This window comes from Lipotes vexillifer, unplaced genomic scaffold, assembly GCF_000442215.2.
Source record: "Lipotes vexillifer unplaced genomic scaffold, Lipotes_vexillifer_v1.1 scaffold753, whole genome shotgun sequence".
NCBI lineage: Eukaryota > Metazoa > Chordata > Mammalia > Artiodactyla > Lipotidae > Lipotes > Lipotes vexillifer.
Genome location: NW_006783618.1, coordinates 573,391 through 600,579, shown reverse-complemented (window position 1 = coordinate 600,579; position 27,189 = coordinate 573,391). Strand labels below are relative to the sequence as shown.

General features: G+C 53.2%; 4 protein-coding genes across 8 annotated transcripts in view; 2 read left to right on the top strand and 2 right to left on the bottom strand.

Moving 5' to 3' along the window:
- HMBS (hydroxymethylbilane synthase) overlaps nt 1–3,580 on the top strand; it is a 7,756-nt gene extending 4,176 nt beyond the window's left edge. For 2 of the 4 annotated variants that reach the window (XM_007456287.1, XM_007456288.1), the window contains exons 6-14: nt 137–214; nt 444–521; nt 659–734; nt 1,795–1,908; nt 2,157–2,195; nt 2,398–2,517; nt 2,760–2,813; nt 2,955–3,041; nt 3,140–3,580. In XM_007456287.1, coding sequence (XP_007456349.1) covers nt 137–214; nt 444–521; nt 659–734; nt 1,795–1,908; nt 2,157–2,195; nt 2,398–2,517; nt 2,760–2,813; nt 2,955–3,041; nt 3,140–3,313 — 820 coding nt within the window. In that variant the 3' untranslated portion in view covers nt 3,314–3,580. The remainder of the gene's footprint in view (nt 1–136; nt 215–443; nt 522–658; nt 735–1,794; nt 1,909–2,156; nt 2,196–2,397; nt 2,518–2,759; nt 2,814–2,954; nt 3,042–3,139) is intronic. The other 2 variants (XM_007456290.1, XM_007456289.1) reach the window with 1 other exon arrangement.
- A 1,164-nt stretch (nt 3,581–4,744) lies between these two features.
- H2AX (H2A.X variant histone) lies at nt 4,745–5,176 on the bottom strand. Its single transcript, XM_007456286.1, has one exon. The coding sequence runs from the start codon at nt 5,174–5,176 to the stop codon at nt 4,745–4,747; it is 432 nt and encodes a 143-aa protein (XP_007456348.1).
- Nucleotides 5,177–6,488: 1,312 nt separating this feature from the next.
- On the bottom strand, nt 6,489–11,110 carry DPAGT1 (dolichyl-phosphate N-acetylglucosaminephosphotransferase 1). Its single transcript, XM_007456285.1, has 9 exons — nt 10,546–11,110; nt 10,110–10,230; nt 9,701–9,914; nt 9,309–9,455; nt 8,115–8,199; nt 7,557–7,745; nt 7,148–7,235; nt 6,826–6,981; nt 6,489–6,742 (listed from the first exon to the last, which is right to left on the bottom strand). Exons 1-9 carry the CDS (start codon nt 10,704–10,706, stop codon nt 6,677–6,679), a joined length of 1,227 nt encoding a protein of 408 aa, XP_007456347.1. The 5' UTR covers nt 10,707–11,110; the 3' UTR covers nt 6,489–6,676.
- Nucleotides 11,111–15,586: 4,476 nt separating this feature from the next.
- Nucleotides 15,587–24,914, top strand: C2CD2L (C2CD2 like). 2 transcript variants are annotated; one of them, XM_007456283.1, is made up of 14 exons: nt 15,587–16,336; nt 18,330–18,425; nt 18,805–18,924; nt 19,107–19,217; nt 19,307–19,423; nt 19,518–19,629; nt 19,753–19,861; nt 20,776–20,840; nt 20,931–21,058; nt 21,150–21,324; nt 22,073–22,174; nt 22,319–22,455; nt 22,543–22,828; nt 23,794–24,914. In XM_007456283.1, exons 1-14 carry the CDS (start codon nt 15,983–15,985, stop codon nt 24,003–24,005), a joined length of 2,124 nt encoding a protein of 707 aa, XP_007456345.1. In that variant the 5' UTR covers nt 15,587–15,982; the 3' UTR covers nt 24,006–24,914. The 2 variants fall into 2 exon arrangements, with proteins under 2 accessions (XP_007456345.1, XP_007456346.1); XM_007456284.1 differs by having other exon boundaries at nt 22,322–22,455; nt 23,794–24,889.
- The last annotated feature ends 2,275 nt before the right edge of the window (nt 24,915–27,189 follow it).

Genomic DNA, 27,189 nt, shown 5'->3' with positions numbered 1-27,189 from the left:
GCCCCAAGGCCTCAGAAACGCCTGCTTCCTCAACCGCTCTAGGCTCTGCCAGTGACGTACAGGCAGGAGTGGGTGGAGAAGGGCTGGGGACGTGCTGCTCAGACCCCTTCTCCTTCCCTCTCTGCCATCTTTCTAGAGTGGACCTGGTTGTTCACTCCCTGAAGGACCTGCCCACGGTGCTTCCTCCTGGCTTCACCATTGGAGCCATCTGCAAGTAAGAGTCCTGCCAGTCAGGGGGCCTCGGCATGGGGTAGACATCATATTAACCTTGACTTTTCCCTTTGGGACTTGGCCCTCTGCCTCTAGGCTGTCTCCCCTGCCCTGAGGAGTGTTAAGCATGGCAGAAAACTCAGAAAATGCCAGTTAGTTGACTATTGAGAGAGCCTGGAAGTGACCTGAACCGAGATCTCTCCCTTATTCTATGACCTTCCCTCCATCCCCAGGCGGGAGAGCCCCTATGATGCTGTGGTCTTTCACCCAAAATTTGTTGGGAAGACCCTAGAAACCTTGCCAGAGAAGAGGTGAGTGGGGCCTGGATAGGCATCTTGGTGGGATGTGCACAGAAGATGGAGGGGTTGGAGGAGGAGGAAAGGAACAGTGCCTGCCTAGTTAAATCTCATGCGACTTAAATCTCATTTTAAACCATCTCTCTGAGCAGCGTGGTGGGAACTAGCTCCCTGCGGAGAGCGGCCCAGCTGCAGAGAAAGTTTCCACATCTGGAGTTCAAGAGTATTGTATCCTTTTAGCGGAGGGAGGAGGCAGCAGCCAAGGAGGAAGACCAGGTCCAGAGGGCTCTGGGAGTTGTGAGAGTAGAAGGGGCTTCCAGAGGAAGTGGACCATGGATGCAGTGGACTCCCATCCATTCATTCATAATCCTTTCATGTTTTCTTAGCCCCAGGCAAGTGCCTGGCACTGGGGATATGGTTAGCAATATCAACATTGTCCCTGCTTACACGGAGTTTACATTTTAGTGCTGGAGACAGACAACCAGGCATTGATAATACAGAGTGAAACTGAATAATGATTACATCGAGGGAGGGGGGTTGGGGGGGTGCTTCCATTTAAATTTAAATAATTAAAAATTGGTTTTATTATAGTTGATTTACAACGTTGTGTTCGTTTCTGGTGTATAGCAAGTGATTGTTGTACATATATATACATATTCCTTTTCATATTCTTTTCCATTGTAGTTTATTGCAAGATATTGAATATAGTTCCCTGTGCTATATAATAGGACCTTGTTGTTTATTTTATATATAGTAGTTTGCATCTGCTAATCCCAAACTCTTATCTCCCCCCATCCCCTTTCCCCTTTGGTAACCATAACTCCATTTTTATTTTATATTCCACTATATTGTTTTGATCTTTACAATGTTATATGTTTGTAAAACTGATTTTCAAAATAGTATTTGCTAAGTGCTCCAGTGCACAAAGTAGGGAATTCTCTGGAAGCTTCTAGCTGGAACATCTAAACACAGACTTGAGAGTCAAGGAAGACTTCTCAGAGGTCTTATAACCTTGGGCAAGTTATTAAATAAATTAAAACCTCTCTATGATTTTTCTCATCTGTAAAATGGAGATGATAATACTACCTATGTCATAGGGTTGTGAAAATTAAATGAATTGATGTATCTAAAGCGTCTGGCATGTAGTAAGTATGAAGTAAGTGTTAGCTGTTGTCATTAAGCTGAGAACTCAAAGGTGAGAAGTTAGCAGATTGAGAGACTCAGGCAAAGGGAACAGCATAAGGCTCCAGACTGCCCAAAGCTTGTGGTCCTTAGCGCCTCTCCACAGCGGGGAAACCTCAACACACGGCTTCGGAAGCTGGATGAGCTGCAGGAGTTCAGTGCCATCATCCTGGCCGCAGCTGGCCTGCAGCGCATGGGCTGGCAGAACCGGGTGGGGCAGGTAGGGCCTGCCACTCTTCATGCCCCAGCTGTCTTCATCTCCTTCCTGCCTGTGTTCTCTTTTTGAATCCCATCTCTAACAGTGCAAGCTGGAAATGAGTCCCGGGTAGGGAAGACTGGGGATCAGAGGCCAAACTCCCACTCTTGCCTCTCCAGCCCTTCTGTATGCTAGAAAAGCCCCATCTCACTGCTGTGTGCTTTTAGGCACTCCCACCTCCACCCTTCTGACTGCCTCTTCTGCCCCCACAGATCCTGCACCCTGAGGAGTGCATGTATGCTGTGGGTCAGGTATGCTTGACCAGGGAAGCCGTGTATTGATGTGTCCCTTTCTTTTGTTTTCAACCAAGAACACTCCCAGAGAGGGGCAAGCCTTGGGAGGCTACTGGCCCAAAAGGACCTGGCAAACAGGTGGAAGTAGGCTGGTTCCCGTCCTTAGCTCCATTGGTTGGGGAAAGATTGGCCCTGATATCTTAGGCTATTTTTCCATCAGGGGGCTCTGGGCGTGGAAGTTCGAGCCAAGGACCAGGACATCTTGGATCTGGTGGGTGTGTTGCATGATCCTGAGACTTTGCTTCGCTGCATTGCTGAACGGGCCTTCCTGAGGCACCTGGTAGGGCCTGTGCTCTTGTGGAGGGGTGGGTACCTGGGGAGCTAGGAAGGGTAGTGGGGAGATTTCTCAAATTATTGCTCTGTATTTAGTGGTAACTCATCCTTCAAAGTATGGACAGGACCCAGGTCTGGGCCACTACCTCATTTTCAGTTATGTCCTTAGAGGGGTCTGTTATCTCTGAGGACTCTGGTTACAGGGTGGTGGTAAGGGTCCTTGGAGCTCACAGGGAGAACTTGTTGCAGGAAGGAGGCTGCAGTGTGCCAGTGGCAGTTCATACAGCTATGAAGGATGGGCAAGTAAGCAGGGGAAGATGGGTGGGAGGGCAGGGAAGGGACTCTGGCATTTCTCCTGTGCATCCTGAGCTGCCAGCAAGAAAAGCCCAGGTTTCTAAGCAGTTCCCTCTCACAGTATGCTGAGGCAACTGTTTTCTTTCCCAGCTATACCTGACTGGAGGAGTCTGGAGTCTGAATGGTGCAGATAGCATGCAAGAGACCATGCAGACCACCATCCATGTCCCTGCCCAGGTGCCAAGGCTGGAGGGTGACGGAGAGGGTAAAAAACACGTCTCTATGTTACTTCCCCTTTCGTGCTCACCAAATCCTACCCTCCTTCCCTTACCCAGCATGAAGATGGCCCTGAGGATGATCCACAGCTTGTGGGCATCACTGCCCGGAACATTCCACGACAAGCCCAGCTGGCTGCTGAGAGCCTGGGCATCAGCCTGGCCACCTTGTTGCTGAACAAAGGAGCCAAGAACATCTTGGATGTTGCACGGCAGCTCAATGATGCCCACTAACTGGTCTGTGGGGCACAGGTGCCTGGGTTGCTGGTGCCCCGTGCCTACATCCCAGCCCTCAGTGCCCCAGTCTCACTGTTACCTGAGGGGTGATTACCCAGGGGATGGAACTGCAGGGGCGGAGACTTAGAGACTTGTCTCAACTTGGGGCCTTGGTTATGTCTTGTCTCCTCAGTAGGTGGAGGCTTAGTCTCTGGAGAAGAAACATCTAACAAGCCACAGCCTTTGAATGTAACCAACTCTACTAATAAACTAGATTTGAAGGTGGCTTTGTTTTTGATGGGGTTGCAGAAAAGAAAAATAAGGACAAACACAAGACCCTTTGCTCCTTACCTCAGAGGCTAAGACCTCTGTCCAAAGTTCTCCTGGAATACATTGCCTTCTGTTTCTGTCTCAGTAGTTCTGACAGAATTAATTGTCTCCCAGGGAACACCAAGAAAGAACCATAATCTTATAATCTACGATTTGCCGCTCCAGTTAACGGTAAAGCCTTTGTATCAGATAGCTCCCCTCCCCCACTACCTTTAGGAATCTACAGTCATCGATCCTACAACCCGTCTGCAAAATGAAGAGACACCTCACTGTTTAAAAAAGAAAATCCTTTAATAAACAAAATTAGTCCATCTGAAACTCCCCAATACCTAAAGTACTGTCTTGGTTGGGTTAGCTGCAAAATTCCAGTTCCGAGGCCAACGGCGACTCAGTCCAGATGGGGATTAACGGACTAGTGCTGGTATCTAGGTGCTTGGCTTGCGGAGCGGACCCGCCGGGAGGGGCGCGAGTCCAGGGGCAGGACTCCCTTAGACCCCACGCCGCCGGGACCCGACACCGCGGGAGACGCTCACGCCGCGAAGTGTGTCTTCCGGGACGCGCACAGGCCTGCGAGTGGAGATGGAGGGAGCGCGGACGTGCAAGGCTCGGGATCCGGCAGCAAAGGGCGTCCCGGGACAAATGAAGTGACCGACTGACTCCGCCGCCGCCGCCGTCAACCGAGTCCCGTCCTGAGCACCGGGCTGGTGGGGAACGCGCGCGCGCGCGGCCGCGCCGGCGGCCGTCCGCACCGACTCACCTTCCCCGCCACGCGCCCCAGCCCTGCGTCAGCGCGGCCGGCCCAGCCTTCTAGAAGGTGCCGCGGCCTCCCCGCAGCCCATCAGCATTAGGGGGCCAGGCCGGCCGAGTCACGAGCTCGCTCCTGGCACCGAGCGGCGTTCAAACGGCCGCCCTCCGCCGAGCCACGGCTGGAGCGAGCCGCGCGGGGGAGGGGCAGGCCGCGCGGCGGCGGGGCCGCGGAGGGGGCGAGTGAGCTGCCGCCCGGCCGGGAGCCCGACGCGGCCCAGCTCTTTCCGTGAGCGTTGTGGTGGCCCTTAAAAGGGCCTTTGTGGTGGCGAGGGGAGGGGCCAGGCGGCGACGGTGGCGGCGGCGCGGACGCCCTCAGTACTCTTGCGAGGCCTGGGTGGCCTTCTTGCCGCCCGCGGGCGCCTTCGGCCCCACGGCGGCGCTGGTCTTCTTGGGCAGCAGTACGGCCTGGATGTTGGGCAGGACACCTCCCTGGGCGATCGTCACGCCGCCCAGCAGCTTGTTGAGCTCCTCGTCGTTGCGGATGGCCAGCTGCAGGTGGCGGGGGATGATCCGCGTCTTCTTGTTGTCGCGGGCCGCGTTGCCCGCCAGCTCCAGGATCTCGGCTGTGAGGTACTCGAGCACCGCCGCCAGATAGACCGGCGCGCCGGCGCCCACCCGCTCGGCGTAGTGTCCCTTCCGCAATAGCCGGTGCACGCGGCCCACGGGGAACTGGAGGCCCGCTCGCGACGAGCGCGACTTGGCCTTGGCCCGGGCCTTACCGCCTGTCTTGCCGCGGCCCGACATGCTGCGCGAGGTAGAGGAACGGAGAGGAGGGCTGCTCACGAGACTAAGGAACAGCCGTCCGCCGCAGTCCAACTGCTGTCGCGCGCGCCCAAGGGCCGCCCTTATAAGCCCCCAGGGCGCACCCCCGCGTCCTCCTGATTGGCTCTTTTCTCCAATACCCGCCTCCGGTTGGCTGCGGTTAACCCTTCGATGACGCGCCTCAGCTGAGGGAACGCGCCCGCCGATTGGCCAAATTTGAAAACCTTTTGCCCGGGGAAAAGGCGAGGAGGAGCGGCAGCAAGCAGACAGCCAACTACTCCCGGGTGTAGCCAATCCAAGTGAAGCGCGCCAGATTTAAACCCTATAGCCCAGACCAGAGCCGGAAGACAAAGAAGGTGGAGTCTGAAGTCACCTCAAGAGCCTCAAGGAAGTCTGTGCGGGTCTAGGATTTTTAAAGGAAAGGGGTCAACACTACGGCTACCTCTTCCTCCGGTCCCAGGTCTGGTCACTCCCTCCTCCTGCCTGGCAAAGGGAGAGTGAAAAAGGGAAGGAATGAGACCCCCTGCAAGTCCAACCCCATACCAGAGAACAGATAACACCAATCTTATGGCCCTTTATGCCACCTGAGCAGCAGGATTTCCTATTTATTCAACATGTTCTGTCTGGTCTGTTCTTTCTGTTCCCTTATTGCTAGGAGGGGCCTGATGTACTGAAAGAAAAAGGATGGGGCAGAGAGACAGGCATCCTCTCCGAGGAAATGCCTCCACCAACCCTCCCAGTCTACCCTAAAATGCCCTGTATAGGAGATACACCTACAGGAACAACAAGAAAAAGACGACAGTTTATTGTCACCACTGGGAGCACAGGCCCCCCAGTCTGCTAAATCATCAGAATACTTAATTTATAGTCAAATGTCAAGTCACCTTCGAGCCTGTGTCCCTATCCCCAGCCAGGGTTCTATCCCCAGGCCCAGCATATTTCTTGAGTGTCAGAGTTGTGGGTAATTGCATCAAAGCTACAGTATCCCACCTTAGGAGGCTGCAAAGATGGGACGGAGAGGGGGAGTGGCAAGTAGAAGAAAGCCATAGGCGAAGTCCAATCAAATAGTCATTAGAGGGGCTTCCCTGGTGGCGCAGTGGTTAAGAGTCCGCCTGCCAATGCAGGGGATACGGGTTCGTGCCCCGGTCCGGGAGGATCCCACATGCCGCGGAGCGGCTGGGCCCGTGAGCCATGGCCGCTGAGCCTGCGCGTCCGGAGCCTGTGCTCTGCAACGGGAGAGGCCACAACAGTGAGAGGCCCGCGTACAGCAAAAAAGGAAAAAAAAAAAAAAAAATAGTCATTAGAGGGCAAGAATGGCCCAGGATGTCAATAATCACAGGAGAAAGGAAATGCTGAGGACAAAATCTGGAGGACAATGAAGCGGGGAGAGGCCTGGGCCAGGAGGCAATCTTGGTCTGGAAGAGGTCGGCCTGAGTCAGGAAATCTGGAGGCCGTGAAGCAAAGGACAGTGGATCAGGGGACTCAGACATCGTAGAAGAGTCGGACAAGCTGGTACCGAATGGAGAAGGTGACAGCACTGCCCACGACCTGTAAGGAGAAATGAACTACAGTAAGAACCACAGAGAAAGGGAGACAAGGAGATGTAAATCACATCACCATCAGCATTGCACCTGTAGCAGCAGCAGGAACAGGGTGAGGTTTCTCTCATGCATGGGCCCAAAGACTTTAAGTAGCAAGTTGATGAGGGTCATGTTGTTACACTCTGTGAAGGCACCGTCCTCATTCTCACTCTGGCGCACTGTCACTAGCCGGAGGCCTTCTGCTACCTGGAGGGGTCAAAATTGGAGAGAACTTCAGCTAATACCTACGCTTCAGGAATGGGGATCTGCTCAATGCTTCCAAACTCCCCTTGGGTGTGATGTAGGCCTAGGTTCCCCATTCCCTGAATTCCGAATGGCAGCCTAGAGCCTTACCTCCTTGTTACCCTGTTACCTTTAGAATAAAGGTGCCCAAGAAAGAGAGGCTCTTGGTCTTGAACTTGGAATAGCTCATCTCCAGTTTGCCTGTGTTGGTATTGAGTCTGCAGGGGAAGACAGCTTCATGTGACTGGGCCACTACTCACAGAACTCTCCTCCCTGTGGTTAATTAATAGGAAGAGCCCTGAGTGTGGAGTCAGACACCCTGAGATCTATTTCTGGCTCTGCTGCTTGCTTCTGTGTGATCAGAGCTGCTGTGAACATGAAACGAGATCATGGAACTAAATGTGCTCTGTAATGTATAAAGGGCTAACTGCATGGCAAGAGTTAGCCCTTCTTTGGGCCCATTCCCTTTGCACAGCAAACGTCTAAGGCATCCCAAGGGAAAAAGCTATGATGTCCCTTTCAAGCCCCAAAGCGGCTACCTGGGCATACGGTGGCGAGGGCAAGGGATGATATGCAGGAGCTGAGGCAGTGAGTAGACGAAGTTGAACACCTGGGGCATGAAGAAGAGTAGCATGGTCTTGCTGAAGTGTCCCAAGATGCCCACCACGGCAAAGGTCATGCCAGCAAAGTAGCAGAAGGTATCTCCCACAAACACCCGTGATGGGTACCTGTGTACGGGAGAGGATCCGAGCCAGTGGCAAGAGGCATTAGCAATCCTTTCTCTCACATCACACACCCTGCGCACTGGGCTAGCCCTGACCCTAGTTCTGGCTCAGAGGACATTCCAGCTCTCCCAGCAACTCTCCAGCAAACAAGGTCCCGAATCCATCTATTCCTGGGGGCTCCACAGCACCTGCCCCCAGCTACAATTGGGTAGAGAATATTTAAGATTTAAGAATATTACCAAAAAGACCCAGAAAACACTCAATACAGAGATGCGCAGGTTAAGCCTCTCCGTCAGGAGATGGGTCACAATGAGGAGGACGGTACTGGCCACAAATTCAAATAGCTGTCCCACTATCCACAGGCCTACTTACCAGTTATGGTAGAGCAATCCCAAGGTGGTGAAAAAAAAGGGTATCATGAAGTAGAGGGAAAAGACATGATCATCCCGACAATCACCTTTGGAAGCAGGGGAAAAAGAAAGAAGAAAACGTTGACAGCCACTTCCCCTGCACACCTGGGTCCTATTTTCGTCTGTCCCTGAGTTCTGTCCCAAGCTGTATCATCCACCTCTCTAAGTCCCAAGAACTCACTATCCCTTTTATGTCACCCAAGAAGTTCCCAATATTTCACCTCTTTCATGAACCCTTCCTAAACTAGTTACTGTCTTACATTTGGTTTAGACCATTCAGACCTAGGTCTGGATAGCAGCTTTACTTCCTAACTGTGTGACCTTGATCATGACACATTTAACTTCTCTGAGCCTCAGTTTCCTATCTGTGAAAAAAGGCTGATGAAAACACCTGCCACATAGAGCTGTTACAGAGTTTAAAGTGAGATCACATTTTAAAAGTGCTTAGCTTTAATAAGTACTTATGGATGTCCATCATCCAAAAACCACCAGAAACACGCCTGTAGTCAAAGCTGGGTTTACTGACTTGAAACAAGAGAAACTTTGGAACCCACACACCATGGGGAACCATGGAATGCCTCAGTAAGGAGGTGTTAGGAGGACTTTTTATAGAATTTGTTTTAAATAATTCTGGGGAGGATGCAAGGAGGCAGAGTTTTGCCCTGCACTGGGCGCTGTCAGCAGAGATAATGCTATGATTGAGCATCTTAATAATTTTTATCCAAGAAGTGAGAGGAACTGAGTTGTTATCGGAAGGAAGCAGCAGCCACTCATGTTAGCTAGAAGGGGATCTTGGTCATTTTTGTGAGATGCACCGTGTTCCTGTGGTTTTGTCTATGCTCAGACATGGTTACAGAGGGGTCTAGTTTTGGTCTTATTCTATCACGGTCACAGAGTGACCCTGTCTGATTCTGAGGTTTTGTGAAGTTGTTTATGCTCAATAGGAGAAGACCATGGCCTACCTATTAGTGCCAATGCTGTTATAAGTGACAGGGCTGCTATTTTCCTTTCTCACATTTAACAAATCTTAGTTTCTTTCTCACGTTTAACAAATCTTAGTTTCTTTCTCACGTTTAACAAATTCCCCAAAGCCAGATATCAGGCAACTTCCTTAACACTCAGACTTCTCTCCTCTCCCTAGTCCAATCCCACCTACCTTCCAGCTCCACCAGGTTGAAGACGATGATGGAAGCAGAAATGACTAGCGACTGGCCAGCCTCTAGGCCATTAATTCCTGCTAGGATATTGATGGCATTAGTACAGAACACTGCCAGCAGCCCCATGTACACATAGTACAGGATCCCTGGGGGGAGAAAACAGTAAGAGAAGTAATGCCACCTGTAGAATGAGAATTTAAGGATATTCTTCTGAGAAAAGTGGTGAGGATAGAGGATGGGATGAAAGGCCAACAAAAGGATCTAAGAAAACACAGGGACAAAACAGGGAGGAGAACGTGGAGCACCAGGAAGGATGCTCTGCTGGATATCTCACAGGGCAAGGGTGCCCTGAAGTAGGGGCCATAGGGGCAGAAGTGGCAGCGCTACTCACCCAGGTCCAGATGCAGGCCAAGAAGTGGGCGTAAGGGCTTGGGTACCACAATGGTCGTGTTGCCAAAGTTGGTGAAATAGACCATGAGGAGAGGTAGTGAGGCAGCTGTGGGCAGCAGCAGTTTATGGCGCCAGCGCAGATTCAGTACATCATCCGCGAAGCCCAGGAAAATCATGCAGCAGATGGCAAGGAGCGCACCTATCAGGGCCACAAACTGGGGAGGGCTCGGGCAGGTCATGGCTCCAGCCTACTCCCACTTCACAGTTCCTTTCAAGAATTCCCATCTTTTCTTTCTTTCTCAGTCCCTCCCCTCCCCCCCAAGTTAAAGCACCCCCACCCAAATAACCCCAACTCTCTCCAGTAGCTCCCAGTCCCAGCCACAGGCAGCAGCCCTCACTAACCCACTTACTTCATGGTGGGGGAAGGCTTTACACTGCTCCTCCACAAAGCAGTTCAGGAAAGGGAAAGGGATGAAGCAGAAGAGTATGATAAGGAAAACAGCACCGCTGATCACTCCCTGGGACTCTGGGCTGTGGCCCAGCAGCAGGCCGGTGGGGAGGGGGAAGAGGAAAGGGGGCGTGGTCACTCACTAGCGCAAGCATCACCATAACCTGACTTGGGGGCGGGGAAGGGCACCACTACTGGAGTCCCAGATACACCCAAGGGTCCCACCTTCCCGCCTCCACCCCTTCCCCAGTGCTAACCAGATCTGCCCTCCACCTCCCAGAGTCCCGGGCTGGCTGCTGGGTTAGCACTTCGTCTCCGCTCGCAGTCCAGCCCTCCAGTCCCCGCCCCTGCCTGGCCACCCCTTCCCCACTGCCCCGGACCCGCGCGCGGCCCCTCACATTTCCTGCCGGCTGGATTTGTTGAGGTCCTGGCCGCAGAGCCGTGCGGCGATGAAGTGGCCACGGAAGGCAGGGATGAGGGTGAGTGTGGCTACAAGTCCCAGCAGCGAGCCGATCAAATTCACCAACAGCGGCATCGGCAACTCCGGGAAGGCCCACATGGTGACCGGCCAGGGGGCCCGGTCGGCCCCCTCCTTAGCTAACGGGCAAGCTGGGCAGAAGCCCTGTGGCCCCAGCAGTAAGGAGTGGCCGCTCCCCACAGGCTGGATCTTCCCACACCACCCTGAGCGAAACCCAACAACTCTGACCTGAGCCGCCCTCAGGACTCCCGCGAGCCTCTATAAAGCAACCTTGGCTCTGCCCCCACTGCATCTGCCTACCCACTGTTTCCACCCGGATCTAGTTCGCAGAGCAACTGTCGTTGTGGAAGGCGGCAGCCATTTTTAATATGGGCATAAGAGTGGGGACAGAAGTGTGATTTTAAACTACACCCTTTATTCGAGAGTTGAATCATCAAGAGGGGATTGGAAAGGCAATTAAAGAGGACAAACAAAGGCGGATACTTTCCTAACATCATATTAAAGATGTACAGCCCAAAGCGGAAAAACTCCTTGCCCGGTTCCAAGATGAGCGCCTCCTTGTACCACGTGTCTGACGCCGCTTACTCTTCGTTCCACGTCAGGTTTAGCTCCGTCGGCCTTCGCTGGTCGCGTTTAAAGGGCCGATGCCCCGCGTTTACTCTGGGACGCCTCTGGAGACTGGAAGTTGGCTACTGGAAGCAAGGGGGAGGGCAGGCGGGATGAGGATGTGGAGCAGCACCTGCTCAGTGTAGAAAACCTGTTGCCAACATAGTCAGCGTTGGGAAGGAAGCCAAGGTAAACACAACTCAGTTCCCCGAAACACAGCTACAATTTGGAAGATGATGTAAAATTCAAAGCGCAGACACTTGAAAAGCCCTTCCCACTTCATGTTTTTCCGTGTCATTGATCCAGGTACTTTTCCTTCATCATCCCACCCGCCTTCTGCCCCCGCAGTAGCAGTTAGTTGCCGGGCAACACTGAGGGGTACTTCAGCACTGAAGGGGCTGGGAGTACCCCCATGCCCTCAAGTCTTGGATTTAACCCCGTTCTTGACTTTCCTTGGTCCTGGATCATTGCACTGTGCCAGGCTCCCAGTCGGAGGAGGTGAGGCTGAGGCTTTGGAAAGAGCTAAGTAGGAGAACCAGACCCACAAGTGTCTGGCTTCCAGTAAGTCTGAGGAATTCCCAGGCAGGTTCTTTTCCAGGCTAGGTGCCTTTGGCTTGGCATCTGTTTCCTTGCAAATAACAGTTCACCAGCATCTCATTCTCTTTCACAGACACACAAGCTCTTAGGTGGCAAATGATTTCTAGTCCTCAGAGAAGAATTCATCACCAGGAAGTGCGGGAGACGACTGAAGTATGCTGACATTTTGTTCACTCTTGAATAGGGAGTCAGGGTCAGGTTGACTCCTTTTAGGCCAAAGATAGGCCCTCCTGTCTCTCACAACCAGATGTGAAATGTCCTTTCTACTCGAAGGTGGCTCTAATTAACAACTCAAACCATGTATATAAAGTATTCCCAGTAATTACTTGATAGTACTATTCCTCCAAATTTTCAGTACTTATTATCCCACTGGTATTGTTTTTCTGTGTGTGTGTGTGTGTGTGTGTTGTGTGTGTGTGTGTGTGTGTGTGTGTGTGTGTGTGTATATACCTGCACACGGGTGCATGAGTGTGCATCTATGCCTCTTAGACTGGAAATTCCCTAGAGGCAAAGTGTTTTCTGTTCCACAATGTGTTCCTAGGGGGCTAAGGACACACAGATATCTATATACAAGGCATCATCACACATAATGAGTCTGGATCTGAAAGAGGTACAGAGGGCAATAGGAGCACATGGAGAGAGCAATTAGTTGTGACCAGGGGAGGTGAGAGGACCTTGAGGAAGAGTAGTGTCTCTAAGGATTTCAGTAGGTGGCAAGAGTGGAAGACCCTTCTAAACAGGGAAAGTGAGACGCCAGGAGCAGGTGGAAAGGCGGAGCTTGTCGGAGCCCCAGAGGAGGCAGCATTCAGTTATCTTGTTGCTCAGGAGCAGGCTGAGACACCCTGGAGGTCTGAGGGACAGTCTGTAAGTACTTCCTGTTTTATTAGGAGGCCAATCCTAATAACTCTTCCTTCCCAGCTTGGCATTGGGCACCTTTGTCTCCTTCTTCTCCAGAGATTGTTAGCCCTCCCCCACTCACACCCCTGGAAGAGGGTAGGGGATACTTGTTCAAAATCAAGACACTGGGGATTCATCATCCATGCATACACGTTACCATCAGAACATGGTTACTTGGATACTTGTCATATAATCTGAATATTTTTGTTCCCATGATGGTAAATGCCCAGTTGATTATCAGACTCACCAGGAGAAACAAACACACACATGACTTGGCCACACTTGAAATTTTGTGCCTGTCCTGGTACAAGTTCAAAGCATTTGCCTAAATGCTGAAGCTGGTCCTAGGACCCATGGATCAGATGAGTTTCAGCTGGTTTCTTGGGCTGAGTAGACAAGGTCTGAGATGCGCATCTCCTACTGGGGAGCTCTGAGTGCCTGCCAGTAAGCAAAGCTAATGCACTATTAAGGCTGATTGCCTGACAAAGTCTGTCCCAGAAATGTTTCACAGTGTTGAAAAAGTCCATATGAGACAGCTTTGGAGAGTCTGGATCTATGACACTTGCAGGACCATATCTGTGGCTCTTTACAAGCAGCTGAGTTACTCTTTTACCATTTCTTCCCACCTCTCTCCTGTCAGTTTATCAAAAGTTGTTAGCTGATAGCAAGCCCCAAGATCTCCCATTCCACTTGGATGACCTGAATGGGTTTTCAAAAGATGGAAACAATATAGAAATTCTCAGTGTTTACATGTATATTGGAATATTTTCTGTTAGACTTCTTAAAATTACAAAGAATTTGCTAACCCCTACTATGTGCATGGGAAGCTTTTAAGTACTGTGGGGACACAAAGTGATATAAATGCAGTTGTTTTCCCCAGGGAGTCTACTTCATATATTAAAGCACCGTGAGTCAATATGAGGGAAGAGAGGTGAGTAAGACAGAAAGCTCTTAAGCAGCTTTCTGGTGAGTGGGAAAAACAGACATATAAACAACCAGCTAGGCTATAAGAGGCAGAATGAAATAAGTACAAGAGGTCTAGTAACAAGTGGATGGAAGATTGGGAGGACTAAGCAGAGGGACTAATATAAGACTGAATTGTGAGGCGGTATCTGGCAGCGCGGACCAAGTGCTCAGCGGAGGAGCTGAAGTACCCAACAACTCAGAGACCTGAGATGAACTCTGGAGAACGCTGGAAAGGATTCTTGGGGGAAGAGGGTCTTCAGAGTGAAACTGTAACTGGACGACTTTCCACATAACCTGCTCCCCTAGCCCTAGCTGCTCTGCCCACTGACAGCTTCCTTCTGTGTCCCTGAGTTCTCTCCTCCCTTCATTTCTTCTCCCCTCAGGATTAAAAATCCACACTCTTGGGCTTCCCTGGTGGCGCAGTGGTTAAGAGTCTGCCTGCCGATGCAGGGGACACGGGTTCGTGCCCCAATCTGGGAAGATCCCACATGCCGCGGAGCGGCTGGGTCCGTGAGCCATGGCCGCTGAGCCTGCGCGTCCGGAGCCTGTGCTCCGCAACGGGAGAGGCCCGCGTAGCACACACACACACAAAAATCCACGCTCTAGGAATCTTCTATGGTTTTGGAGGTCCAGTGATAATGCATGGGCAGGATCACAGCAAGGTTACCCCATCACCCTACCCCATTCCTTAGAGTGAAATCTGGGGTTGCCCCAGGCTTTCCTACCACCTCCTGTGGCTCAGGCACCCTGTCGCTGACCTGCCAGGCTCTGCTTAGCTCTGCAACCCCGCACTTTAGAAGACATTGTTTACTCCCATCTGCTCACTGCTCAGACTAACGACTGGATTTGGAAGAGAGATACTTAACGCCTCTCTGTTTACCTCTCTAAGGAAGGCCTGCCATATGTATATGGAGAAAAAGGGCCTCTTGGGGAATGGGGATTCCTTTGAATCCTTTTGTAGGATTTTCCTTCCTCTGCCTCCAGAAAGCAGTGACAAGCCTCTGTCCTATAGGGACGGAATCCATTCCCTTAAATCTAGGAAAAGGGATGGATCCTGAGGCCAGAGTGTACCTATAACATAATCTTGGGGGTGCTTGCTGGGATATCACATATTTGGATGGCAGGGTCTTCTGGCTGAATCTACTGATAGTCCAGTGCTGCATTGCCAGCTCCCTCCTCGTTGCCACCCCCTCTACACGTGCTCCATAGGCAGGAGCTGTTACTATGGAAATAAATTATTTTTAAAAACAGAAGCAGCCCCAGGCTTTGGAAATGTCTCCAGAATAAACCCACACGAGCAAGGAGGTTAATAGGGTGTCCCTTGGTCCTGGCTCCAGAGGGAAGAGGATGGGGGTGGAGGAGGTGGTTCAGTGTTCCATGTTCTATTCTCAACCTCTACCAGGTTCAGGTTCTGGTTCCTCTCGGGTCGGTATTAGCTGGACCTCTGCCAGTCATTTCTATCTAGGAGGGATGCTCTGCAGCTACATACCCAGGGCCTAGCTTCCGCCAGGACATAGGAACTAAGAAGCTGCTGAGCCTGGGAGTGTTGGGATAAGGGGTTGATGCTATCCACAGGGGTCACCTCCTTTTTAACCCCACAGGCGTCCAAACTATGGAAAGCTAAGGATCGTAGGGGAAAGCGAAGGCGTCATCTCAGGTGAGTGAAATTACTCTTGCTTACTCTCGCCTTGAGCTCGGGGGAGCAGGAGTACCCCAGATTCCAGGATGGGGCGGGGTAGTTAAAGATCCCGCCTATTTCCAACCCTAGAACCTCCTCCGCTCTCCGCTCCTCCTCCCACCCTCTTCTAGCGCTGGAACGCCGGGCTCACTAAGCCCCGCCCGCCGCGGGTGCGGCTCCTTTAAGGCCGGATGGGGGCGGGGGGGCCGGCCGTGTTGTCAGTGTCAGCTCTGCGCACGCAGCCCTCCCGGAGCCGGTGCCTGCCTGCGAGCCCCAGAGTCCCCGCAGACGAGTCCCCGCCCGGGTCCGGTGGGGCCCCCGCCGTGGGAGGAGTCGGGCGCTGGCCGGTGACTAACCCGGGTTGGACTGCCGGACCAACCGAGGAGGGCCCCGGACTCCGGAGAGAGGGACCCCGGCGTCGCGATCCCCCAGGAACCTCCTCTCCTCGATCTGTGGCACCCACTAGTCCCGGGCACCCAGCCCCGGAGAGCCCCCGATCCCGCGCGCCCAGCCCCGGGGGAGCCCGCCCCCGCCCCGCGGCCCGCCCGGGCCATGCTCCCCCGGGGCAGCGGCTGAGCCCGAGCCGGAACCGGGACCTGAGCCCGCGCGGAGCATGGATCCAGACTGGGGGCAGCGGGACGTGGGCTGGGCGGCCCTGCTGGTCCTCTTCGCCGCCTCGTTGCTTACGGTGTTGGGCTGGCTGCTGCAGTATGCCCGGGGCTTGTGGCTGGCGCGGGCCCGCGGGGGCCGGGGCCCGGGACCCGCCTTAGCTGCCGAGCCCGCCGGCTCCCTGCGGGAGCTGGGCGCTTGGCGCTCGCTGCTGAGGCTGCGGGCGACTCGGGCCGGCGCCCCTGAGGAGCCAGGCGTCAGGGGCCTCCTGGCGTCGCTCTTCGCCTTCAAGTCTTTCCGGGAGAACTGGCAGCGGGCTTGGGTGCGAGCGTTGAACGAGCAGGCCTGCAGGGATGGGGTGAGTTGGACAGGAGGACCTAGGTGGTCCCGTCACTGAGCCTTTTCTTCTAGAGGAGGGACTGCTCAGGCCAGGAGGCACGTATGGGGGTGGGGAGCAACTGGGGAACCCTATGGCCTCTCTTTTCCTCTGGGATCAGAGAAAAGGGTGCAAGTGAGGCTGGAGGTTGTAGAAATCCGGCTGTGTCCCAAATCCTCTATTCTTGCGGTCTAGGTACTCTCTGGCTCCAGACCAGTGCACAACTTGCTGTTCTCATAGCAACGCTAATCCCTGTGCCCCAGGGCACTTCCTCCCAGCCTGGGTGCTGGTTGTATATGTGGCTTGGGTGGGGGTGGGGGGGGTGCTGCCGGGGGTTAGAAGGGAGACATGTGCACCTGTGGAAGGAATTTGCCTGGTCCTCATGCCACCACACCCAGTCAGCACTTCATGCCCCAGATCCCTGGTGTGATCAGGCAGGTCTCCGGGGAGCCTGAATCCCCCCCACCCTACCCCATCCCTCAGTAATTTCACTGCTGCCGTCTAACACGTCCTTCTTCATGCTCCCTGCAGTGTCTGTGTTTAGGGAAAGGTATTCAGGTGGAAAGGAGATTGACATTCCATGCCCCGCCCAGTAGATGAGCCTAGAGCTGCCCCTTGAGGGTCAGTCACAGACTAACCCAGCCTACTTCCTCCCATTGCACCATGGGCAGCTGGCCTCCCAGGAAGTGGGGCAGGAAGCGTGGTCATAAGACTGAGGTAGGGTAAGAGGTGGAGACCTCCCTCTCTTGGGGTCCACACTCATCTTGGCCCTCGCAGTCTATTAGCCCCTGGCTCAGAGGGTTCTCCATTTCCAGCCACCACTAGTCTGAGGGTTTTACTCCACTAGCTCCCCAGATGCCTGGAAACAGAAGTGGCCACGCAAGAAATTGCTCTGCTTCCTCTGCCCAGCTGACCTGAAAGCCAGATGGCATCTGTCAGTCTATGCCGTGAACTCAACCCTCCACCCAGCTCTCCCTGTACCTTGTCCCTGGGTCAGGACTGACTCCCCAGGACAGCTGACTCAGCTGGACATTAGCCTCCCTTGCAGGGGGGTGGGGAGACTGGCGTTCCCAGCATCCATCTCCCTTGGCCTGGCTTTTGAACAAGACCGCTACAGTAGCAGAGAAGTTGGCTTTCCCTGGTTTGCCAGGCAAATGAGCCCTGTGGATTTGTTTCCTCCCATCCCAAGACCCAAGGAGGAGCTGCCAGCTCAGTCTGTGCCCCCTCCTCAATTCTTCCCATCCTGCTCTCTGGATGGGGCTGCAGCAGTTGGCTTCCACTGCTGTGGAAGAATTAGGAAGCTCTTACAACACCTAAGCTAAGCAGCTTTCTGCTCCCTAAAGCCATCCTGCTGTCTGCCTTGAGGAATAAGCCAAGTCTCTGGCCCTTGAGCCCTCTGAGCTTGCTTTTCGTCCCAGTTCCTCTGGTAAAGTTCCCCAAGGCCATGCTGAGCTAGTCTTCATCTCCAAGAATATGGATAGAGTCATACTCTTATGCCTCTACATCCTATTTATCTGGAAGAAGGTTTAGCTCTTGTCTTGAATAGGGGGCCCTACTGCTTTCATCCTTAGCTCAGCTGTGTCTCTGCCCAGCTACGATATACAGGTGGCACCAACACCTTTATTATTTTTTTTCTATGCACACCTTTCTTCCAGGGTAGGGTGGGGATGAAGAGGAAGGTGGGGGAGAAGGGGGAGGCTCCTGGCATTCCAGGAGAAGTCTAGGGTCTTCAGCTCAAGGTGATGTGGTCTCTGAGGCGGTCTAGCTTCCCAGCTCTCCCTAGCAGCTGCAGGCCCTGGAAAGGCGGGCTTCAAGGGGAACACTTGCTGTCCTAAAGCCCTGAGCCAATGAGGGGCCAGAAGCCAGCCTGCAGCTGAGGCCTCCGCAGTGCCAGGGCCTAGCCAGCAACTGAGTAGGCCAGCCCTGTGGGTGGCAGCTCCAGAGACCTGATCCTATGCCCACATTACTCCCTCAGAGCTCCATCCAAATCGCCTTTGAGGAGGTGCCCCAACTCCCACCCAAAGCCAGCATCAGTCATGTGACCTGCACAGACCAATCAGAGCGCACCATGGTAAGGGTCTGATGGGCACTGTCTTCTTTTAGGGCTGGAGTGGGGGCTGATCCTGAGTTCCCTCTAGTCTGAGCGTTCTTGACCTGAAGTCTTTGAATGCCTTAGGGATCCCAAGATTGGCTTCAGGAGGTCTGAAAATCCCACTAAAGTTACATGCAAACTGTAGTACATGTGTGCATATTTGCATTTTCCTGGAGAGAGGAGTCTTTGACTTTTATCATTCTTTTATGGGCTTATGACCCCCAAAAGGTGATTCCCAAGGAAAACCGAAGTGGAGAGGGGTCTGCTGACCCGTTGTCGGGCAGGACAGGGCAGTGCCAAGTTGAGCACTCTTCCTCCGTGCGTGACCCTTCTTGCCTCCGTGCCTCGCCTGTCTCAGGTGCTGCATTGCCAGCTCTCTGCTGAGGAGGTGATGTTTCCAGTCTCTGTGACCCAGCAGTCCCCCGCTGCCGTCTCCATGGAGACCTACCACGTCACTCTGACACTGCCACCAACACAGGTGGAGGAGGATGTGGGAAACTGAGTTGGGCAGGGGGCGGGCGGTTCAGTTGCCTCAGCCTTTTCAGTTTGGTTCCTCTCTCAGACAGAATTTGGGAAGGGAGGGTCCTGGGGGGGGGTGGGGCTGGGAGTAGTTGGAGGAGTGGGGCAAGTCAACCCAGTCCCTTTGTCCCCTGTCCCCAGTTGGAAGTCAACCTGGAGGAAATCCCTGGTGAGGGCCTGCTTGTATCCTGGGCCTTCACGGATCGCCCAGATCTCAGGCTGACAGTGCTTCCCAAGCTGCAGAACAGGGAGGTAAGGGGGCAGGGCTGGGAGAGGAGCGGCAGAACAGAGAGGGGGAGGCGGAGCTGGGGGGCCTCACCTCCTTGTTCTCCGCCCTGCAGAGAGGTGAGGAGCAAGTAGAGCTCTCCACTATCGAGGAGCTGATCAAGGATTCCATAGTCAGCACCCAGCCAGCTATGATGGTCAACCTCAGGGCTTGCTCTGCCCCTGGGGGCCTGGTGAGTAGGTGCTCAAAGCAGATAGTTTGCGTGCATACTTTCCCCAGGGTACTGTGTCGGGATTCTTGCTCTTTTTACCTCCTTCTGCTCTTAGGTACCGAGTGAGAAGCCACCTATGGTGCCCCAAGCCCAGCCAGCCATCCCCAGACCTACCCGGTTATTCCTAAGGCAGCTTCGAGCATCTCACCTGGGACGTGAGCTGGAAGGTGAGAGCCAGAAGCTTCTGGGGGACTGCCGAGGCTATGGTTGCAGGTGCCCCTGGCGCCCCTGCCAAGGGTGTGGCCTCTCAGCTTGGAACTGAGCATTTTCAAATTTCCGGTTCCCCACAGGCACTGGGGAAGTGTGCTGTGTAGCTGAGCTCGACAACCCCATGCAACAGAAGTGGACCAAGCCCATGAGGGCTGGGCCCGAGGTGGAGTGGAGCGAGGACCTGGCACTGTAAGGAGTGACTCCCCAGCCCCCATCCTTGCTCCCACGGCTGGACTGGGGATCAGAGCCTTCCAGCAGAGCTCTGGCATGAATCAACTCTGTTTTCAGTAAACCTTGGTGTGAGCCTCTACTGTCTGCCAGGCCCTGGCCTAGTCCAGATATAACCAAGATACACCCCCGCCCTGAGTTGATCACAGGCTAGAAGCAGAGACAGGTGTACGTAAAGAAGATGGTATAAGTGCTCCAGTCCAGGTTTACACAAAGTGCCGTGGAAGTGCTTAGATGGGGGAGCTTAATACCCATAGGTTAAGGATCAGAGTAGGCTTCATGGAGGAGGTGGCATTTATTTCTTTATTTATTTATTTTGCGGTACGCGGGCCTCTCACTGTTGTGGCCTCTCCCTTTGCGGAGCACAGGCTCCGCACACGCAGGCTCAGCGGCCATGGCTCATGGGCCTAGCCGCTCCGCAGCATGTGGGATCTTCCCGGACCGGGGCAGGAACCCATGTCCCCTGCATTGGCAGGTGGACTCTCAACCACTGCGCCACCAGGGAAGCCCGAGGAGGTGGCATTTAAATCACACCTTCGAGCAAGAGTAGGATTTTAACAGAGTGTTAGAGAAAAGTGTTCATGGCAGAGGGAACAGCTTGAGTAAAGGAAAAAGAGACAGATTTGCCATAGAGGGAGACTGTGAAGGCAGGATGGGGCAGGAGCATGGAGGATTTGGATGCCCAGCTGAGTAGTGTGGTCCCTGCTCAGTCCCGTCCCATTCTCTTGGGAAGAGACCATATTTGGAGGATGATTGCAGCACTTGCTCTATCTTATTTACCTCCATCTCTCTCTGCCTCTGGCCTGTGATCGACTCAAGGGTGGATTCAGTTTGCTAACCTTCCCCCTCCCTGCCCCACCTCTTCTTGGCTACAGGGATCTGGGGCCCCAGAGCCGGGAGCTGATCCTCAAAGTGCTGAGGAGTAGCAGCTGTGGAGACAGTGAGTATGGGGCAGGAAGGAGCACCTCTGGGTGGGTGCTGAGCGGGGCCTGGTCATGGCCCCAGCTCACAGTGCCACCCCTTTCCCCAGCTGAATTCCTGGGCCAGGCCACAATGTCTGTGGCCTCCCCTTCCAGACCACTGTCCCGAAGACAGGTGTGCCCACTCACCCCTGGGCCAGGGAAAGCCCTGGGGCAGGCAGCCACCATGGCAGTAGAGGTGAGAAGCTGCCCCCTGGGGGGAGGTGGGAGGACACGGGGGAAGACCAGTCTCTGAGGCCCTGCCTCTTTCCGCTTCCACCCCTCGGCAGCTTCAGTATGAGGAGGGCTCCCCCTGGAACCTGGGCACTCCCACCCCCTCCACTCCACGCCCCAGCATCACACCTACCAAGAAGATTGAGCTTGACCGGACCATCATGCCTGATGGCACCATTGTCACCACAGTCACCACCGTCCAGTCCCGGCCCCGGGTAGATGGCAAATTAGGTAAAGAGGAGGAGCCTGGGAGCCCAGCTCTAGCCAGGGGCCCCGCACTGCAGATCCGTGGCTGGACAGGGAAAGGGCAAGGAAAGCCCTAATTCCGACTCTCCCTGTTTTCCGACCACATCTTCCTCATCGTCTTGGACTCTCTCAAACTTTCCCTTGCATCCCTCCATTTCCCTAACTAGTCCTCTCCCTCTTCAATCCTGGATCTACCAGCCCCTCCTACGGTATTCTCACACTTCCACCTCCCCAAGTTCCCCTCTGTCTTTTTTTTTTTCCCCTCTGTCTTTTCACATGTCTCTCCCCTTCCCTTTTCCCAGCCCCAGCTGCCCAATTGCCCCTCCCTCGCCCCTCAACCTCCAGCACCCTGTGGGACCCTCCAACAAACCCAGTGGCCTCCCTGGCAACTCTCCCACTCCCAGGGGCCCTCCATGACATTTCTTCCATCCCTAGGGGTCCCATGGAATTCCCCCTATCTCCACTGGACCCCTTTGCCATCTCTGCACACTCAATATTTTCATGGCATCTCTCCGCGCCCTTGGTGGGCCCCATGGCACTTTCCCACGCTCCCATTGGTTCCTGTGGTGTCTTTTTGTCCCCATGGCATCTTCTTAGTCACCCCTGTGATTAATCATCCCTTAGTCATCCCTACCTTCTGAGTCAACCAAAGTCTGCATCTCAATAAAGACGGTAGGGGGTGGGGGCCACTCTAAAGCAGCTCCCAGCTCACTGACCCTCCCCCACCCACCAGACTCCCCCTCCCGCTCCCCGTCCAAGGTGGAGGTGACCGAGAAGACAACAACTGTGCTGAGCGAGAGCGGTGGCCCCAGCAGTACCTCCCACAGCAGCAGCCGTGAGTAGGGTATCAGGAAGTGTGAGTGGTGGTTGGCACCTGGGCCCCAGAGTCAAAAACCGTTTTGGGTGGGGCACAGGAGTTCAGGTCCAGGAAGGAGCTGGGGAGGAGTCAGGCTAGCCATCCCCTGTATCCATCATCCAGCAGGGGAGAGCCACCTTTCCAACGGCTTGGACCCTGTAGCAGAGACAGCCATTCGCCAGCTGACTGAGCCCAGCGGGCGGGCAGCCAAGAAGACACCCACCAAGCGTAGCACACTCATCATCTCCGGTGTTTCCAAGGTAACGGGGCTCTGGGGAGAGGAGCTGGGCTAGGGAGAGAACCCTCATTGGTCACTCCTGCCCATTAAAACTTGTCCCTCCTGCCAGGTGCCCATTGCTCAGGACGAGTTGGCACTATCCCTGGGCTATGCGGCATCCCTGGAAGGCTCAATGCAGGATGATGCAGGGCCCAGTGGAGGTCCCTCCTCACCTCCCTCAGACCCACCAGCCATGTCCCCAGGACCCCTAGATGCCCTCTCCAGTCCCACGAGTGTCCAGGAAGCAGATGAGACAACACGTTCGGACATTTCTGAGAGGCCCTCTGTGGATGATGTTGAGTCGGAAACAGGGTCTACTGGTGCGCTGGAAACCCGCAGCCTCAAGGATCACAAAGGTGGGGAGATATTGGCAGCCCCCCCCCTTCTTTTATACCCAGTATCATCACCTGGGTCCCACTGGACACTAAGGGACATAGGAGCCTCGGGCCAAACTCCTCCTTCCTCCCCTAAGGGATCCCAGAGTTCCCAGCCTGTTTCAGCCAAGCTTGAGTAGAGAGGGGGGAACTTGATGTCTTGAGTCTTGGCTTGGATCTAACAGGCTTGGGTGATAAGAAGAGATGTAAAAATATTTCCTTTTACCTCCCTTTTTCTTTCTTCCTGGATCTAAGCACATATCCTCCTTCCCTTATTCTCACCCACCACCCTTGCCTTTCATTCTTAACTCTCTCCCCTGTGAGTATAAGAATTCCTACCCCAGGCAACCCTAGGAGTACCTCTCTAGCAGTGACACCGTCTGTGCACAGCTGTGGTATTTCTAATTTCTCAGGTTCAAGGGCTTGCCCCCAGACATCCACATCCCTCTGCCAGTGAGTCTATCACTCACGAGTGTATTTATAACTATTTATGATTTAAGCCTGCATCACTTCTTGGAATAATGAGAGTCCTAAGTCCGAAGCCTGCCGTGTAACCACCCTTCTCATTATATTCGTCCTGAATTTACCTCTTTGAAGTTTTCCAGACACACTGCTTCCTGCTCACATCCTGGAATTTGGTCAGCAAGTCAGCGTCAACCCACTTTGTCCCTTCATGGCTTTTAGGAACACCCTTTGCTCCGCCTTTGTCTTTCCATAGTAAAGAGGCCCAATCATCAATCTGTCCTCACGGAGCAGCCAGCCCCGTGACATTCCACCTCAGGGGCGGTGGTCAGGAGCATCATCATGTTTTCCTCAGGAAGGATAAAGGGCATGTTTGTTCTGTTCTGCATCTTGGACCCCTTCATGCTTGTCCTTTCTCTGCTCCCCTCCTCACCCCACCCCGTGGGGCCCCTCTCTCTGCCTCAGCCTCCCCTCTCCCCTCACAGTGAGCTTCCTGCGCAGTGGCACTAAGCTCATCTTCCGCCGGAGGCCTCGTCAGAAGGAAGCCGGTCTGAGCCAATCACACGATGACCTCTCCAATGCGACGGCCACACCCAGCGTCCGAAAGAAGGCTGGCAGCTTTTCTCGCCGTCTTATCAAGCGCTTTTCCTTCAAATCCAAACCTAAGGCCAATGGCAACCCCAGCCCCCAGCTCTGAGGGCCCTGCTCACCTCCTGAGCTAGGAGAGGGCAGGCATCCTCTCAGCCCCTTCCCCACATTCCCTTACATTCCCCTTCCTGGATTCCCGGTAGCCTGGGCCAGGGAAGCCCTCTGGGTTCCAGGAAGCCCTGTCCACCCTGGGCTCTGGGGCTAGTTGGAAGGGGACTTGCAACGGGAAGCGTGTGAGAGGTGGACACCCGTTGCTGAGGACACAGAGGAGGGAGCGGGTGGCCCGGAGAAAGAGGAGGCTCTGTCCTGGCGCGGGTGGGCATTCCTCGGACCCACTGGCCTGCTGTTGGCACTGGCCCCTCAGGGGAGTCTCGGGGTGTTCGGATCCTCAGCTGATCCTTCCTCCCTTATTTATTCTCTTTTCTATTTATATGTGTGGTCCCGGACCCTCAGTGAACAGGTAATAGAGGGCATCTCTCCCAGGTGACCCTTCTTCCCTATCCCAGGAGGGTAGGCAATTCCCTTTCGGATGGGGCTCCCTCACCTCCCTCAGGTCCCCACTCCGACCAGCACCAATGTCTGCCTCTGAGGACATTGACAGCTCATAGAAAGCCGGGCCGGTGCCCGGGATGGGGGGCAGGTACTCCCCACCTCCCTGCCTCCCCTTCTGCTCCTCATCCCTCCCTCCCCCTTTGTTACCGTTTTTGTACTTGATGCCTTCTCTGTGAGCAGTGGCTGTGTTGGAAGGAGGGAGCCAGGAGCCTGATGGGAAGCCTTCCCCCGAGAGATGGCTTTAGGGGCTTTATTTACAGAGTGTGTGATGATGGAGAAACAGCAGAGCTGCACCTCTGTATAGTGGGAGATGATGATGTCCATTGCTGTGTGATGGCCTGGAATTTAATTTATTAAAGTCAAATTGGAGTTTATAAACTGGACAACTGGTCATCCTTTGACAGGCGAATGGGCAGCGAGGCTGTGGTGTTGGAGTGGGAGGATCAGAGACAGGGCGCAGATGGTGAGATGGAGTCGGTGACACATATATTGGGTCTACGAAGTTCCTGCAGGGAGGAAGGGACATGTAGAGAAAGGATATGGGAGAACAAGCATCTTTGAAGGGTGAAGTTGTAGCAAAAATGTCAATCAGAAAAAAAAAGTCCATCGGCTAGTATGGGCATCTTCATTCCCCTTCCTTGAACAGGCTGCTCCTTCTAGAATATAGGAGAGTCCAGAGCACAGCCTCTTGATCCAGACTGCCTGGATTTGAGTCCCAGCTCCACTAATTATCTTTGTGACCTTGGGCAAGATATGTAAACTTAGAGCACCTCACTTTTCTCATCTGTAAAGTGGGGACTGTGATAAAAGTGGTTGTGGGTTAGAACTTGGCTGGCATACAGTCGGTGCTGAATAAGTGTGAGCTGTTGCCTCAGAAGAGACGGATTGGGAGGGGGAAGTCTTATAAGGGTTTCATCATAATAAAAAGTCTTTCACTCCTAAATGTGGGCAAATTTCAGGGAGTTATGGATACTAGCAAACTCTAGCATGCTGGTTCCTGTTTTCTGGGATCTTACGCAGGACTTGAAACAGAGAAGCTGCTGCAGGATGTCAGAGAGAGCACTGGACCAGGAACAGAAAACCTGGGTGTACCACAGACAGAGCAAGTGACCTTGAGAAGTCCACTTCTGCTTTCTGAACCTTAACTTCCCCATCTCTAAAATGAAGGCTGGCCTAGATAATCATCCAGGTCACTCACTTCCAGCCTTGCCATTCTGACTAACCTATATCACAGGGGGCTTCAGGGCACCTGCCTTTGGCTAGGCAGCTTGGAGTTGTGCATTTTCCCCATGCTCCTGTCCGCGCTAGTCACAGAATAATGGAATATTTAGAAAGGGTGGCAGAATATGGATGTTTGGTTAATTTGCATATATTGGTATGCTAAATTCTAGGTCCTCAAAACTCAAAGATTTATCAAGCTACTTTCCCTGATCTAAGAAATACAACTCTTAATAGTTCACAGAGGAGCAGTTTGTTTACCAATATGACAAGATGGCCAAACACACTGAACTCGAAATTTCACAAGAAACTATTGTTGATGAGAGGGCAGGTATTCAGATTCCTACTAGACCTATGGATTCAGCTGATGGTGACTGGAAGATGTACTCAGTTTCTAGGGTTACCTGCCCAGGACTCAATGCAATCACATATTTAGTAGTGACAAAGAGCCTGATCACATTTCAGAAATAGGGATTTAAAAAAATGAACGCAAAACATAACCTAATTCACTTTATACTTTCAGAAGAGATCCACAGTTTTTGATGAGTATGAATTACGCTTTAAGATTTTCTGGCAGCTTTTTTTTTTTTTTTGTGCGGTACGCGGGCCTCTCACTGTTGTGGCCTCTCCTGTTGCAGAGCACAGGCTCCGGACACGCAGGCTCAGCGGCCATGGCTCATGGGCCAGGCCGCTCTGTGGCATGTGGGATCTTCCCGGACCGGGGCACGAACCCGTGTCCCCTGCATCGGAAGGCGGACTCTCAACCACTGCGCCACCAGGGAAGCCCTTTCTGGCAGCTTTTGAAGAACAAATCTCAGGATGTGTCTTGAATTATCCAGCCAAAATTGTGTCTTGTTTTCAAGAGAAGCAGATTGAGATGGAAGTGACCTATGTTAGACAGGAATACACCATTTCAAATTTTGGAAACATGCATGGATTCCAGAGATATCCTGACATTTTTGCTCTGTAAATATTGTTTGAGTCTACACAGCTCAGTGAATGGATTTTTCTTCATGAAATTGCTAAATTAAAGCTAAGAGCCATCTTTAGTGGTGTAAGTCTGAATTCAAATACAGTTGGCATTTTATGAAGTATTAATATACCTATGTGCTTTTGAATGGATAAAGTTGATAAAACATATTTTTGTTACTCTTGAATTATATTTTTAAATAGGGACAAAGTTTAATTCACTGTTTGTTGTTAGTAACAAACTTTATGCACTAAATTCTGATTTTACTCTGGCTTTGCTATTTTGTTTTTAATATTTATTTATGTGGTTGCGCCGGGTCTTGGTTGCGACAGGCAGGCTCATTAGTTGCAGCTACAGGGCTCCTTAGTTGCTGCCTGCATGTGGGATCTAGTTCCCTGACCAGGGATGGAACCCCGTCCCCCGGAACTGGGAGCTCAGAGTTTTATCCACTGCGCCACCAGTGAAGTCCCTGGCTTTGCTTTTTTTTTTTTTT

Excerpts from the sequence above, each read along its gene's own strand:
- H2AX (XM_007456286.1), bottom strand. The coding sequence starts at position 5,176 with ATGTCGGGCCGCGGCAAGACAGGCGGTAAGGCCCGGGCCAAGGCCAAG.
- C2CD2L (XM_007456283.1), top strand. The coding sequence starts at position 15,983 with ATGGATCCAGACTGGGGGCAGCGGGACGTGGGCTGGGCGGCCCTGCTG. Across the intron at positions 20,841-20,930 it reads GAGTAGCAGCTGTGGAGACA|CTGAATTCCTGGGCCAGGCC; the intron begins GTGAGTATGGGG and ends CCCTTTCCCCAG. Across the intron at positions 22,175-22,318 it reads TACCTCCCACAGCAGCAGCC|CAGGGGAGAGCCACCTTTCC; the intron begins GTGAGTAGGGTA and ends TCCATCATCCAG.
- DPAGT1 (XM_007456285.1), bottom strand. The coding sequence starts at position 10,706 with ATGTGGGCCTTCCCGGAGTTGCCGATGCCGCTGTTGGTGAATTTGATC. Across the intron at positions 10,231-10,545 it reads AAATCCAGCCGGCAGGAAAT|CCCAGAGTCCCAGGGAGTGA; the intron begins GTGAGGGGCCGC and ends GCTGGGCCACAG. Across the intron at positions 9,456-9,700 it reads TGGCCTGCATCTGGACCTGG|GGATCCTGTACTATGTGTAC; the intron begins GTGAGTAGCGCT and ends TTCTCCCCCCAG.